The sequence below is a fragment of the Eptatretus burgeri genome, chromosome 1, assembly GCF_056783735.1.
Source record: "Eptatretus burgeri isolate ZD-2024b chromosome 1, Ebu_testis_v1, whole genome shotgun sequence".
NCBI classification, from domain to species: Eukaryota; Metazoa; Chordata; class Myxini; order Myxiniformes; family Myxinidae; genus Eptatretus; species Eptatretus burgeri.
Window position 1 is genome coordinate 151,686,519 of NC_140961.1, and position 13,550 is coordinate 151,700,068.

General features: G+C 41.6%; 1 protein-coding gene across 1 annotated transcript in view; it reads right to left on the bottom strand.

Annotated features, from left to right (window-relative positions):
• The window catches only part of LOC147035756 (extracellular calcium-sensing receptor-like), a 113,670-nt gene extending 103,562 nt beyond the window's left edge, over positions 1-10,108 (bottom strand). Inside the window, exons 1-2 of the mRNA XM_085869337.1 lie at positions 10,091-10,108; positions 9,688-9,955 (exon numbers count right to left, since the gene is read on the bottom strand). Coding sequence (XP_085725463.1) covers positions 9,688-9,955; positions 10,091-10,108 — 286 coding nt within the window. The remainder of the gene's footprint in view (positions 1-9,687; positions 9,956-10,090) is intronic.
• Positions 10,109-13,550: the final 3,442 nt, after the last annotated feature.

Consider the following 13,550-nt stretch of genomic DNA (forward strand, 5'->3'; position numbering starts at 1 on the left):
AGTACGCCCGCGCTCGCGCTTGTGCAACACAGCCCGGCTCGACTGTTCCCCCGCTCATGTCTGCCTGCTAAGCATCTCTATCACGACACTACAGTTGGCTCACGAGGATCTTCGGATCGGCGTGTCCAGGGTGGTGGCTGGGTTCGGAGTGGCAGCGAGTAACTCAGAGCACCTTGCGCGGTTCGAGGTTCCCGAGAAGTACGCATCGCGAGGAGCGTGTCGCAGGTTCGCTCGCGCGCGCGCACAGGCTCCGGAGCCAGGAGGCTCGCCAGCGCGGTCCAGCTCAGGCATGACAGGGAGTCGGGGCACGGCGCGCGGACGCGTGCCCGCCTTCGTCGGAGTCGACTTCGGCCACGTCGAGTGGGCAACGGCCGCGCTCAGTGTTCGTTTTATTGAGGCACGACAAATCGGGGGAATGATTTCTGCAAAGCCACGGCTAAAGAACGATGACACGCGGTTCGGCTCGAACGCGGCGTTGGACGTCGCGCAAGCTCTGAAGAATGTCCGGGGTCTCGATGGTTGGTGCGCAGCAGATGGTCCAGAGGTCAGCGCGATGTGCCAGGCGCGCACGGCCACGCGCACGGTCTGCGGAGCGGGTCGTGGGCGAGCGTTGCAATGCAATCACTCGGACGGCGGTCTGAGCACTCGAGGACGTCTATGGTGTGTGTGCCGAGAGTCATCGCCCTTCATTACAGTCATAGATGGCGGTGTGCGAAGCGGTCCTTCCGTCCCGGGTCAAGACCTACTGCCGGCATGGTGTTTGGTGCATGGCGTGCACGGTAACGCCCCGGGTCGAGTTTGGCAGCCTGGGCACGGAGATTCCAGCGACCCGGAGCGGGAGATGCTGCCGGTGTTAGACCTGCTTCCAATTGATCCGGAGATGACAAGATCAGTGGCAGGGGAGGTTGAGGTGACCGGGGCACTGATGCTGCCCATGTTGAGCCTGGTTTCAGTTGGTCCTACGGTGATAGGACCGATGCCAGTGAATGTCGAAGTGAGCGGGACACTGATCGGGTGTCGAGTTGAGTCCACTCGTGCTGCCCTCGCATCGCGCACATACACCGGCGAAGCGATTGCGCCGCTTGCGGCGCCCGACGTCTCGGTGCTCTACCGGGGGCGAAGCGCCCTACTCACAGTGTTTGTAGTGCGAGGGGAGGGGCCTGTCCTTTTGGGTCGGGACTGGCTGGCGCACCTCGGGCTGGATCTCCAGTTCGTACCTCCAGGTGTGCCGGTGCTCTCTTCGATGCTTTCGTCGAGACGCGAGGGCGAGGTTCTGGCGGCGGGAGCCGCATCGATGCAACGGGAGCGGCCGTTCGTTGCTGCCTGCAATGGTGGTGTGCGGTTCGGGAGCAGCGGGAGCCGTGCCAGCTCTCGCGATGAGTTATCGCGCTTCGGCGGCGTTCATGAGGCAATGTGCGCCTGTGTTGTTCGGGCAGCTTCAACGGGTTGCGGTGAGCCCGTGGCGTTAAAGGAAGTCGCGAGTCACAACATCGAGTCGACAACCAAGAGACGGACTCGTGATGTGGTTTATGGGTTGCTGTTCATTGCATATTTGTTTTTCATTGTTCGGGTGATGCGGTTTAACGTTGTTGAAATAAATGCCAACAGTTCATGTGTGAGAATAGCTTTGGCTGAGATCAATCGATGGGATTTGTATTATGATCAATGTGATGTGAAGGCTTTGGGAGCGGTGGGGGCGAATAAAGAGGGTTTATTGGCCTCCAGTTGCCCCATGCCACGGGTAGTTGCTTCGTCATGGGCAGGGATTTTGTCAAAAGAACACGCTGTACGGGAAAATGAGTTTGCAATGGTTCCAATGTTATTCCTATTGATTTATGACGAGCCTATGGTTGAAGTGTGGTTTGAATGGAGTTCCTACCGTCTAACTGCCATGTGGGTCTTGGAGGCCCACTCGGAGCCAGGACTGGTGCGCTGGTCAGCGTTACCCCCACCTCTGGTTGCGGCAAGGTCAGACGTGCCTGGCGCCGGGAGCGCAGCTCTCTGTGTTCGCTCAGGGCCGTTTAGACGGGCGTTGGCATCTCAACTGATTGTGGTGCGTGGGTTGTTGTGGGGCATTGGTTGCATCCAGTCAGCGGCCTGTTCAGCGCCCCCATCCAAGGTCATTCGGGGCTGGCGCTGGCGCCACGGCTTCCAGACAGCAAGCTTCCGGCCTCGGAATGTTTATCTGCTTCAGGTCTGGCTGGGGGAGGTGGGCCGCCTTGTGGGCCGGAGGCATTTGATGGTGCCGGGGGAGGTTTGCTCGGGAGGTCGCCGCGACCTCGGCAAAGGCTGTGTAAGCGTGAGCCGCCTGGGGGCGTTTTTGCTGCGTAGTGCTGCTGTGCTTCTCGCCTTGCTGCTTCATATCGGTAACGCGGTCAGAATTTGGTGGGTGCTTTGTGCACCTCCGTCTTCGGAACCTGGCCGTTGCTGCTCCACTCGCTCGCATCGACACATTATATGATGTGGTGTGCTTTTATACTATGCTGCTTCTTTTTTGTACCTTGTCTGCTTTATACCGTGGTATTTCGTGCTGTTTATGCTTATTATGATGGTGATCATTTAATAATCATAGTTTTAGGAGGGAGGAGTGTGGTATAGTCTGCCGGCCTGCGGGGCAGGGCATGGTGGTGGGGGAGTGGTCGGGGTGGTCATCGTGTCTGCCAGGGGTATAAGGAGTGCGCGCCGCCTGAGGCATTGTAGTGATGCCGTAGTCGCCCGGCTTGTGAGTGTACTGAGTACGTAATAAAGGAGAGCTGCGGGCAAAGTACGCCCGCGCTCGCGCTTGTGCAACACAGCCCGGCTCGACTGTTCACCCGCTCGTGTCTGCCTGCTAAGCATCTCTATCACGACACTACAATATCAACAAGCCAGCCAGGGCCTTGCCAGAGAGCAGCTTTTGCAGGCTATTATGAATTCCAGTGGAGTGTCAACAAGTCTTGGAGATCTACAAAGGATTTGCTCCTGTTTAAGAATATGTGCCGGCGCTTTCTCGCTGTCTGAAGCGTGAGAAAGGAGCTGTTTACTGCTAATTCTCCCCGAGGGCCGCAGGGGGGGGGAAAAAGCCCACTTGCATCTTTGTTTCTTTCTTTGCTTGCTTTTCTCCGCCTAGGAATAGGTTTTATGTATGAAACCTTTGGAGTGTAACCTTTAGTGTGGTACAGGTTCTGACTGCTGTGGTTGGTCCCTGTGCCACCTCCGCTTGCAAGTGTGCTGTGCAACTTCAATAAACCGTATATTCGAGAATCCTCAGTTGACTCCCCTCAATTCTTGGCCAGGATTGGTGAGGGTCATCATCACATATAAGTTACTTTTTGTTCATTGAACTCACTGGAAGTTTGTTGGCAGTGAGGTTGTTATATTAAATTGTATGGAGGTTTTACGGATTTGTAAATACAATGATTTGCACGAAACGTTTTGTAGAGTGCAGGAGACGATTAACCAGCTGGGAGCATGGTTGGTGATTTGCATGTGTTACTGAGAGTAAAAAATGAAACTTGTGCGAGTCCAATATTCACTGCAATGAAACGTGTTCTGTTGGGATTTTGACGATATTTTAACTCGTGCTGAGTTGAGCTGTGGGTCTGTTTGAAATGGCATGTTATACATTCTTGGTGTTGTATTTCCATGCGAAGGTCGCAAACTACACTGTGTGAGATCCACTCCACTCGATCTGTGGGGGGTGGCATATATCTTTACACTGAGTCTTTGTTCGAGCCTTTGCTTTAGGTGTGAAATTCGATTCATATGCAGATTCAAGAGGATGAGATAGAAATGTGCTTGGTATTTGTCACGTGATCACACGTGAGTCTATGAGATGCAATGTTGTTTAGTGTATGTGTTGAAGCCATGACAGAGTAATGCAAACTGTGGGTTTTGCCTGTCAGAGTTTTTTCCTTTTCTTCCCACCGGATGTGGAGAGAACTTCCTGTTCCTCGTTCCTTGGTGTTTGTGGCGCACCCTCTCAACTGAATCTGTTTAAAGTGAAGTCCATTTAGGAAAAAGTGTTGAAGTTTTATTTTACAACCATCGGGATTTTTAATAAATTGTGAAATAACAATTGTGAATGTGGATATACTGTATTTGATTTAAATGTAGAAACGTGATTTGGAATGATTTTAATGATTTGATGATGTTTAGCACGTGGGGCAATTCACAGATAATAGATGATTACCTCGGATGGACGTTGAAATATTGTTTTATTCGTCTGCGAATGTTGAGGTTACCTGAACTTGTGCTGGGAAGGCAATGGCAAACAACGCAGTGTAACCCTTTGATCGATTCAGTCAAGGTAAATTCATGATTTAATTTGATAGATGCTGAAGATTTAATTTTTCATTTATGGATTTTAAAAGAAAATAGTTTGTTTTGACCAAAAAGTTGTTTAAGAGAGTGGATGTTTATTAGTCTGAAGTTTAAGATGCTTTTCTAAGACTGGGATAAAGATTGTGGAGGGTGAAGCTGCATGTGTAGACAGAGTATTTGAGCTGCAATATAAATGATATTCGCCTGATAACAGATTTGACAAGTGATTTGACAATTTTTGAACAACTGTTTAAAATGATTTATTTGTTTTGATAAAAGAAAATGGATTCGTAATTGAGAAGGTCGGAGGAAGTGAGAGATGGTTTGTGTATGTGAATTGGAAAAATGGCAGCATGTTTGCTGTTTTGGTGAGAGAGAAGTGGACAGATGGAGAAATGTCAGAGATTTAAAATGTCAATGGAAATAGCAAATGAGATGGATGTTTTGAGTGTACGTACAACTGGGATTTCTGTATATTTTAGCATGTTGTTTTGGGAAATAACAAGGAAAGGGATTAAAATATTGATATGACATATAATGCAAGTTAAATGCTTCCATAAGAATCTTTGTTAGTCTTGTAGAACTACATGTGCCCATGACGTTTATTGATTGGTGTTTAATCGATGCTTTGTTTGTTTCGGAGTGTTGAAAGCAGTCTTTGAAGCAATGTACGATTTCATCTAAATGAAGTTTGGAAAGAAATTCCACACAAAGATTGGACGATGGGAGAACCCAGATTTGGGTGATTGAGCATTCAACACATGATTATGCCTCCCCTTCCTGAGGAGATAAGATGGACCTATGTGGGAAAAGAAAGAAAAAACCCACCGAGGAGAAGGTTGAGCAAAGTCTTAACATCGGCGTTGTGTGTTGCCTGCGTGGAGGAATGTTCTCAGCCACACTCTCAATTGCCGCTCTGCAAATACATCGTGAACTTGCTGTGGTTGCTTCAATGTATGACAGGCCTGGAATTCCACACTGCGCTCCTTCAACCCAGTGTCTGGCCCAAACTTTTACTTGCCCACATCTACCTTCTCCTCAGCTCAAGGAGTGCTTCGATTATGTTTCCCGTTGGGTGCCGCTCTATCCACACCCTGACCTGTTTATCTTCTGACTTTGGGTAGCATGTTTCCAATGTGTGAGACATGCTGATGAACAGGCCATAAATTAAATGGAAACTCACTCATTTTCTGATATGAGCACACACTGCCATTGTTGATTGAACTTGAATAATGGAAATTCTTCAAATCAAAGGTAATTTACTTGCTCGAAGGTAAACGTGCAAACATTGCTTCAGTTTGAAAGGTAATTTCCTTGAATTCCGATTTAGCACGATCCTGTTTTTTTCGCGATGACATTTTATGGACCTCAAAGATCGCATTGTAACAGGGCCACACTGTCGTTTATTATCATTATGAAGTATTATGTACTGTACAGTGTACATAATTGTATGTGTTATTTTTATAAGAGGCTATATCACTCGGCGATAGGAATTTTTCAGTTACAGATTTTTTTCTTTTCTTTCAGAGCTGGAAGATCAGTCGTATATGTGATCCGTCGTTGCCCGGAACATCGTTAAGCGGCGCATGACTGTATATATATATATATATATATATATATATATATATATATATATATATATATATATATATATATATATATATATATATGTATGTGTATATATATATGTATATATGTGTATATATATATGTATATATGTATATATATATATGTATATATATATATATATATATATATATATATATTTATATATTTATATATTTATATATATATATATATATATATATATATATATATATATATATATATATATATATATATATATATATATATATATATATATATATATATATATATATATGTTATAAAAAACACCTTCAAATCAATAAACACACATTCAATCTTTTCAGACAAATATCTCCACTTGACCAAGAAACAAAACATTGTGATAGATGTGATAATGATGTTCTATAAAAAAAATTAAAATAAACACCTTCAGTGATGCAAAAACAAGAATGATAAAGAAAGGGAAGGTGCCACTAAATTCTCCATTGAAAACACTGCTTTGGCATTTAAAGGACATATAAAAATATGATTGTTTCGCTTTCAATACCCTGAACCATCTTCAATCATTGAAGCTGTTGATATGGTTAAACAAAGTATTATAACTGTAATTAAAAACACATTAATTCAAATGAAAACGTTTAAGTTTTATATGGGAGGAAAATTGAATATGGTAAGAGAAAGTGATGAAACTACTCCCCATATGAGGACAAACCCTCACTTTATCTCATCATTTCAAGATTTTGTGAGATGTGATGTTTACGATGAAATCCAGAGACAAGAACAAGATGTTGATAACACTGTAGTAGGGAGTGGATTTGCAATTACAAAAATAATCTTTTCAGATATAGACATCTTAAAATCTGATTCTCTTGAAGCTTCTTCTTATATTGATTTACCAAAAGAGAAAAAAAAAACTTAAGAAAGCGGTTTACAATATTCAAAACAAAGACAATAAATGTTTTATATGGTCTGTTCTTGCTCACTTCCATCCTCCACAATGGAAACCTGAAAGGTTTGAACATTATAATAAATATGAGAATACACTAAATATTAAAGATTTAACGTTTCCAATGCCATTGAGAGATGCTCCTAAATTTGAGAAAATGAATAATCTATCTGTTAATGTATATGGATGAGCGTTACAAAAAAATTTGAAATATTAAAAATTTCTAACAACAATAAAAATGCTAAAACACACAATGACCTTCCATGTTAGAGTTTGGGGAAAAATTCACATTATTCTTGTATAAAAAATTTATCAAGATTAATCACCTCACAAGCATTAAAAAGAACAAATAAAACATATCCCTGAAAGAGATGTCTCAACTTATTTCATACAAAAGAACGATTAAATCAACATTCAAAATACTGTAGTAATCGTAAATCAACCATAATTAACATTCCCAAAGTTGGAAAGAAGATATCGTTCAAAGAATACAACAAATCTAACAAACATCCGTTTTTGATATATGCTGATTTTGAAAATATCCCAGAAAAGAGAAATAAATACTGTTTCTCCAAATGCAAATAAATCATACACAAATAATTATCAAAAACATACTCCTTTTAGTTTCTGTTATTATGTCAAATAATCTGTTGGTGATAAATACAAGTTCGAACTTTATGGAGGAGAAGATGCTTCAGAGGAGTTTGTAAAACGATTGGAAAAAGACAGTATAAGATGAAGAGAAATAATGGATAAACCGATAACCCAATGTGATTCACAAAGGGAGAGAAAAAGGAATTTAGGACGAACAGTATCTGTCATATTTGTGATGAGAAAACTGAGGGAGAGGTCAAAGTTAGGGATCATTGTCATCTTCCTGGTAAATGTAGAGATCCAGCTCATTCCCATTGTAATCTTAATTACAAGCCGCCAAACTTTATTCCTGTATTTCTTCACAAAAACAATCACGATGACAAACATCTATTTATAAATGAACTTTCAAAGACATCTGGAGATATTTCTGCAATTCCTAACACATATCAAAAATACATCTCATTCACAAAACAATTCATACATCCCCCATAACCCATATCAGATTTCTTGACAAATTCAAGTTTTTGGCAGGTCCATCATCTAAATTAGCATCAAATATTAAAAACTTACTGAATATTAAATCTTATTTCTCAAATCAAGAAGAGATTGATCTCTTATCACAAAAGGGAATATTTCCAGATGACTTTATGGATTCATTTGAGAGGTTTAAAGAAACACAACTTCATTCAAGGGAAAGTTTCCATCGCATGTTGAATAAAACTCATATTTCCCATAGGGATTATGCACAGGCTAAAAAGGTTTGGGAGAAGTTTAAAATAAAGAATCTTGTAGAATATTATGATTTGGGTCTTAAAACTGATGTATTATTATCGACTGATGTGTTTGAGACTTTTAGAAGTCTATCATAATAAAAATTATTATGGAATAGACCGGGCTCACTATTACACAGCCCCGGGTTTGGCTTGGAATGACATGTTAAAAATGACAAAATAGGACTTTTTTTGGTATACCTTGTCGAGGCTCGTGTGAGAGCTAACACAAAATGCACAGCAAGCAGGCATGAGACAAGAGGGGAGGGAGTGGGAGGGACAAAACAGTGGGGAACAGAGACATTAGGAGATCTGTGGAATGGAGAGGGATGGGACAGAGAACATGGGGAATAGAAGATTGACATTACAGGGACTTTCAAGAAGGAAAGCAGGGAATTTGAAGGAGGTGGTCTTGCCTGGTTCCACCCACCAATTTGAAGGAGGTGGAAGAAAGTTCAAAGTGATTATTTGTGAATATACTTGATGAAATGAATGTAAAAAGAAAATTAAGTTATTACCTCAAGCAGAACATGGGCAAATATTCGCTGGTTTGCTCTTTTAGTGTAATGAAAAAAATGAAAGGACTGTGATTATGTTGGGTGGAAGAATTGCTTTAATCAGTCAGTCTCAATTTTTCATTTGCTTGTTTTGGAGGGAAGGGGATAGGTGGGGTAGAAGTGAGTCTCCCATTTTGAGCTTTTTGGGCTTGGGTCAGTTAGTTTTTCCCTTTTCCCCCGTTCATTTGAATGGGCGTCCATGAATCAAGATTTATCATCTACTTCTATGCTTCCACACTATTCTATTTCAGAGTTCTATGGGCACTTCCTTTGAATTTGTGGTGGAGTTTCTACTCTGACATTAACTATCTGCTGTGGGACCTTATATGGAAAGGTGTGTTTCTTTCTAAATAATGTCCAATCAATTGAATTGGAAACAGGTGGACTCTATTCAAGATGAAGAGATCTCAATGATGAACAAAGGAAATTGGATACAACTCAGCACAATTTGGAGTGTCATATCAAAGGTGTTGAAGACTTATTGATGCAAGACATTTCAGCTTTTCATTTTTACTGAATTTGTAGAAAATTCCAACAACATGTTTTCACTTTGTGATAATTGGATATTTTCTGCATAGCGGTGACAAATAAATTTAAGTTTCATTCATTTTCAATTCAAGCTGTAACAAAATAGGACATAATGTGACAAAAGTCGAGTGGTGTGAATGCTCTCTGACGGCACTGTGAAGCTGTTATTTTTCCATCACAAAAAAAATTATGTCCATAATTCCTCTCTTGAACTTTGTGACCTGATTTGTTTAACGATTATAATTACATCAAACCATAACCAACTCCTCCACACACCACCCCACCCAAAACAACTTCCCAGCATACCTTCCCAAATTTCCAGCCACAATTATACCAGTACATGTTTTCGAAAACAAGTGTATTTTAAAACTATACACTTCAGGGGAACACAGGTATGCCATACCCAAGTCAACGTAGTGTTTCTCTTCAAGATACAACTTCTGATGAAAAGCAATACACATGCCTGCTTTTTGCACTTTGGCAACAAACTGTGCCACCCCAAACTTCCCATATTGATCAACCCCTTCAATTACTCCAATATAACTCCATCCAAGTAAAATAGCTAGCCGTGCCAATGCAGCAGATTGATATGCATCACTGGGAATTGTGCGGAAATGTGAAGGATATAGTTTTTTGTCACTGTAACATTTGCAAGTGAACCAGAAGTCCACCTGAAGACAGAAAATATGGAGAACCGTTTCAGAGTGTAGTTGTTCCTATTCACCAGATTGTTTTTAAAGAGAGCTGTAAAATATATCATGATTAAAAAAAAACAAATTTAACGACACTTTGTATTGCACGCATACCTCCATCATGCTGAACATTTTCGGTTTTGTAGTCCGATGTTTGGCCAGATCTGCATCCGTACCTCAGCCAAAATCTATTCAGCATGTTCTTCTCACCTAACCAACTTATCCTCCAGGTTTTTTTTTTGTTTTTTTTACCCCGTGGGGTCTTCCACCCCAAGGGGTCTATGTGCCGCTCGTGTTCTCTCTTTTCTTGTGTGCAGTTCATTTGAATGTCTATTTCTCCATTATTTGTGAACAGAATTAGATGAAAATTGACAGGCATATACTCGACACATATGTGCAGGCAATAGCTGAACCCAAAATGCGATTGCAGTCCTTCTGGCGGAGGAACGGCCCAATTTAGCACATTTTCTTAAAATTGTTATTTCTCAGTTATTAGTGAACGGAACCAAACCAAACTTGACAGCTATATGCTAAAGACCATTCCCCAGGTAGTAACTGAGCCCACAGTGCGATTCCGGCCCTTTGGGCCGAGAAATGGCCCTTTCGGTCTATTTTCTTAAAATTGCTATTTCTCGGTGATTCGTGAACAGAACAGAACCAAACTTGACAGGAATATTCCAGAGACCATTCCCCAGGCAATATCAGAGCACAAAGTGCAACTTCAGCGTTTTGGGCCAAGAAACGGCATTTTCGGCCAATTTTCATAAAAGTGTTATTTCTCGGTTATTATTGGACGGAAATGAACCAATCTTGACAGGTATAATCAAGAGACGATTCCACAGGCAACAACTGAGCTGAAAGGGCAATTCCAGCCCTTTCGGCTGAGAAATGGCCCTTTCGGTCCATTTTCTTAAAATTAGTCGTATAGTTATGAACAAAATTATTGTGTTCGGATCCAGATCTTCACCAAAATGAAATCAATTCGTCCTTGTCAAACTCCCAACCTGTCCAACAAGTTTGTCCGAATTTATCAATAACTTTTGAGATGACATGCTCACAAATAAACAAAAAAGAAAGATGTTTTGCGTCGCATGATATTTCCAAAATTCAAATAAATAATCGTTGCCATGGAAACAACAATTTGGTGATTTGGAAAATTTGTCCCTCAAGTGTTTTACATGATGGAATGCTGCGTAACACAAATTTGGTTGACACAGTGGCCTGCAAAAGCATTCACACACTTCCAGTCATTCCACATTCAGATAAATTATGTGCAAACAATTTTTCAAAATGAATGTTTTACATTCATTACTGACAAGATCAATCGAAACACTGTCATAGTTGAAGGAGGTTATGTGTCAGGAATACCTGCAAAGAACAAGTATAAGTCAAATTCACTGGTTGAATAAATAAAATAAAAAAAATCAATTGACAGGTCAAATCTACCCTGAATCACATCATTTCTTTCTCTCGATAAAACAGATTTCAACGCCTCCTCCCGTTTTCTTTTTCCTCTTGCACTACTAAACCTTGTGTTCTTTAATTTCCACACTCGAGTTGGAATTCTCACAAAACCACGCGTCACAGAAATTACGTCATTCCCCTCATCATACACCATAGATTACACCTCTTCCATCTTCCCATTCAAGCTCCTGGCATTCATAAAAAAAACACCTTCAACCTTTCCCTTACATTTACCATCTCTTGCTGCCCCAAACAATCCAAACCAATTCAATGGGACCATACTCTGTACAGTGTCAGTTCTGCCAAATCGGTCACTTGGGATATTGTGCACAATCCTGGATGGGTCACCACTCTGACACAGGATATCCAAATGGCTCAATCATCTCAGCAATCTGGTACTCATTTTGCCAACCTCAGAAGGATGACAGCCTGAGTCAACCCCACCTGGTATTAATTCAACAACCGGGTTTAATTTGAATTCTGGATCATAGGATCCCAAGTACACCACCTTAATTTTCCATTAAGCCAATGCCAGGAAGGCAAACCCAACCCTCCAACCATCTCAACCTCACCTCTGAAAAAGTGTCTTAATTTCTTTCTGAATTTCCACACTCGACTGAATTTCCACACTGCAGGAAATATTGTCGCGCCCTTCCCCCACCCCTTCTCTTGAACACCCTCCCAGCTGTGTGCATTCACTCACGATGATCATTCAGGGATCTCCACATATTCACGAACCTTCCTCCCTCCATCCCACCTCCTCCGCTGGCAATACATAACAACCAAGATGCAAACACTCATTACCATCCATCACGACAAGACAGAAATCTACCCTGAATTACACCTTTTGGTGGAATCCCTGAAAAAAAAAAATTCACAGCTCAAATTCTTCAAATGCAACCACTACCACCTCTTCAAACGTTCCAAACTGACCCTTCTCACATCATTTGGATGAATCACCACCGATGTTCCCGGCCCACAACCAGATAAAATATCATCCATCATTTCGTCATTACCCCATGTCTGCCTCTCTAAAACAACACAATATAATATTTTGATCATAATGCGTCACAGATCCGTTTTACCTCAGGAAGAAAAGAATACCCAGAAAGCTCCGCAATTGTTCCAATGAGTGCTCGAGGTCCACTATCATCAATTCCGGTTGTTGCATACTTTGGTCCCAAGATGTCTAAAGCCACTTTTATTAGCTTTCGGACGAAAAAGCAAAAATCATGGATGGCATACCTCAGTGTCACGTTTGGCAACAACATCGGGTTATCATTCACCTGGTTTATTGCAAACACCATGACCATTACCCATTGAAGGAATCTGTCACTCAAACTGGACAGGAAAAATTCACACGCAGGTCATTGATTGAAATGTATTCAATGAATGCACAGTGCCTTCAGAAATTATTCATACCCCTCGACTTTTTCACATTGTGTTGTGTTTTGTTGTGTTGTGTTACAGCCTGAATTTAAAATGGATGAAATTTCAATTTTTTTTGTCATCGATCCACACTAAATATCCAATAATGACAAAGTGAAACCATGTTTTCACAATTTTTTACAAATTTATGAAAAATTGACAAGCTCAAATGTCTTGCATCAAGAAGTATTCAATCCGTTTGCAATGTCACTCCAAATTGAGTTGAGGTACATCAAATTTCCATTGATCCTTGAGATGTCTCTCCAACTTGATTGGAGTCCACCTGTGGCCAATATAATTGATTGGAGATTATTTAGAAAGAAACATAACTTTCTATATCAGGTCTCATCGTTGATAATGAATATCTGAGCAGAAACTCCACCTGGAAGTCCAAGGAACTGACCGACGAACTCCGAGAGAGAATTCTGAGGCAAAGATCTGTGGATGGACATAAAACAAATTGTAGAGTGTTGAAAGTTCCCAAGAGCAGAGTGAGCTCCATCATTCGGTAAAGGAAAAAATATGGAACTGGCCAGACTCTTCCTTGAGCTGGCTATCTGACCAAACTGAACAACTGGGCAAGCAGGACCTTCGTCAGAGAGATGTCCAATAACCCAAAGACCATTCTGATAGAACTATAGAGATTACTGGCAGAGATGGGAGAACCTGCCAGAAGGAGAAA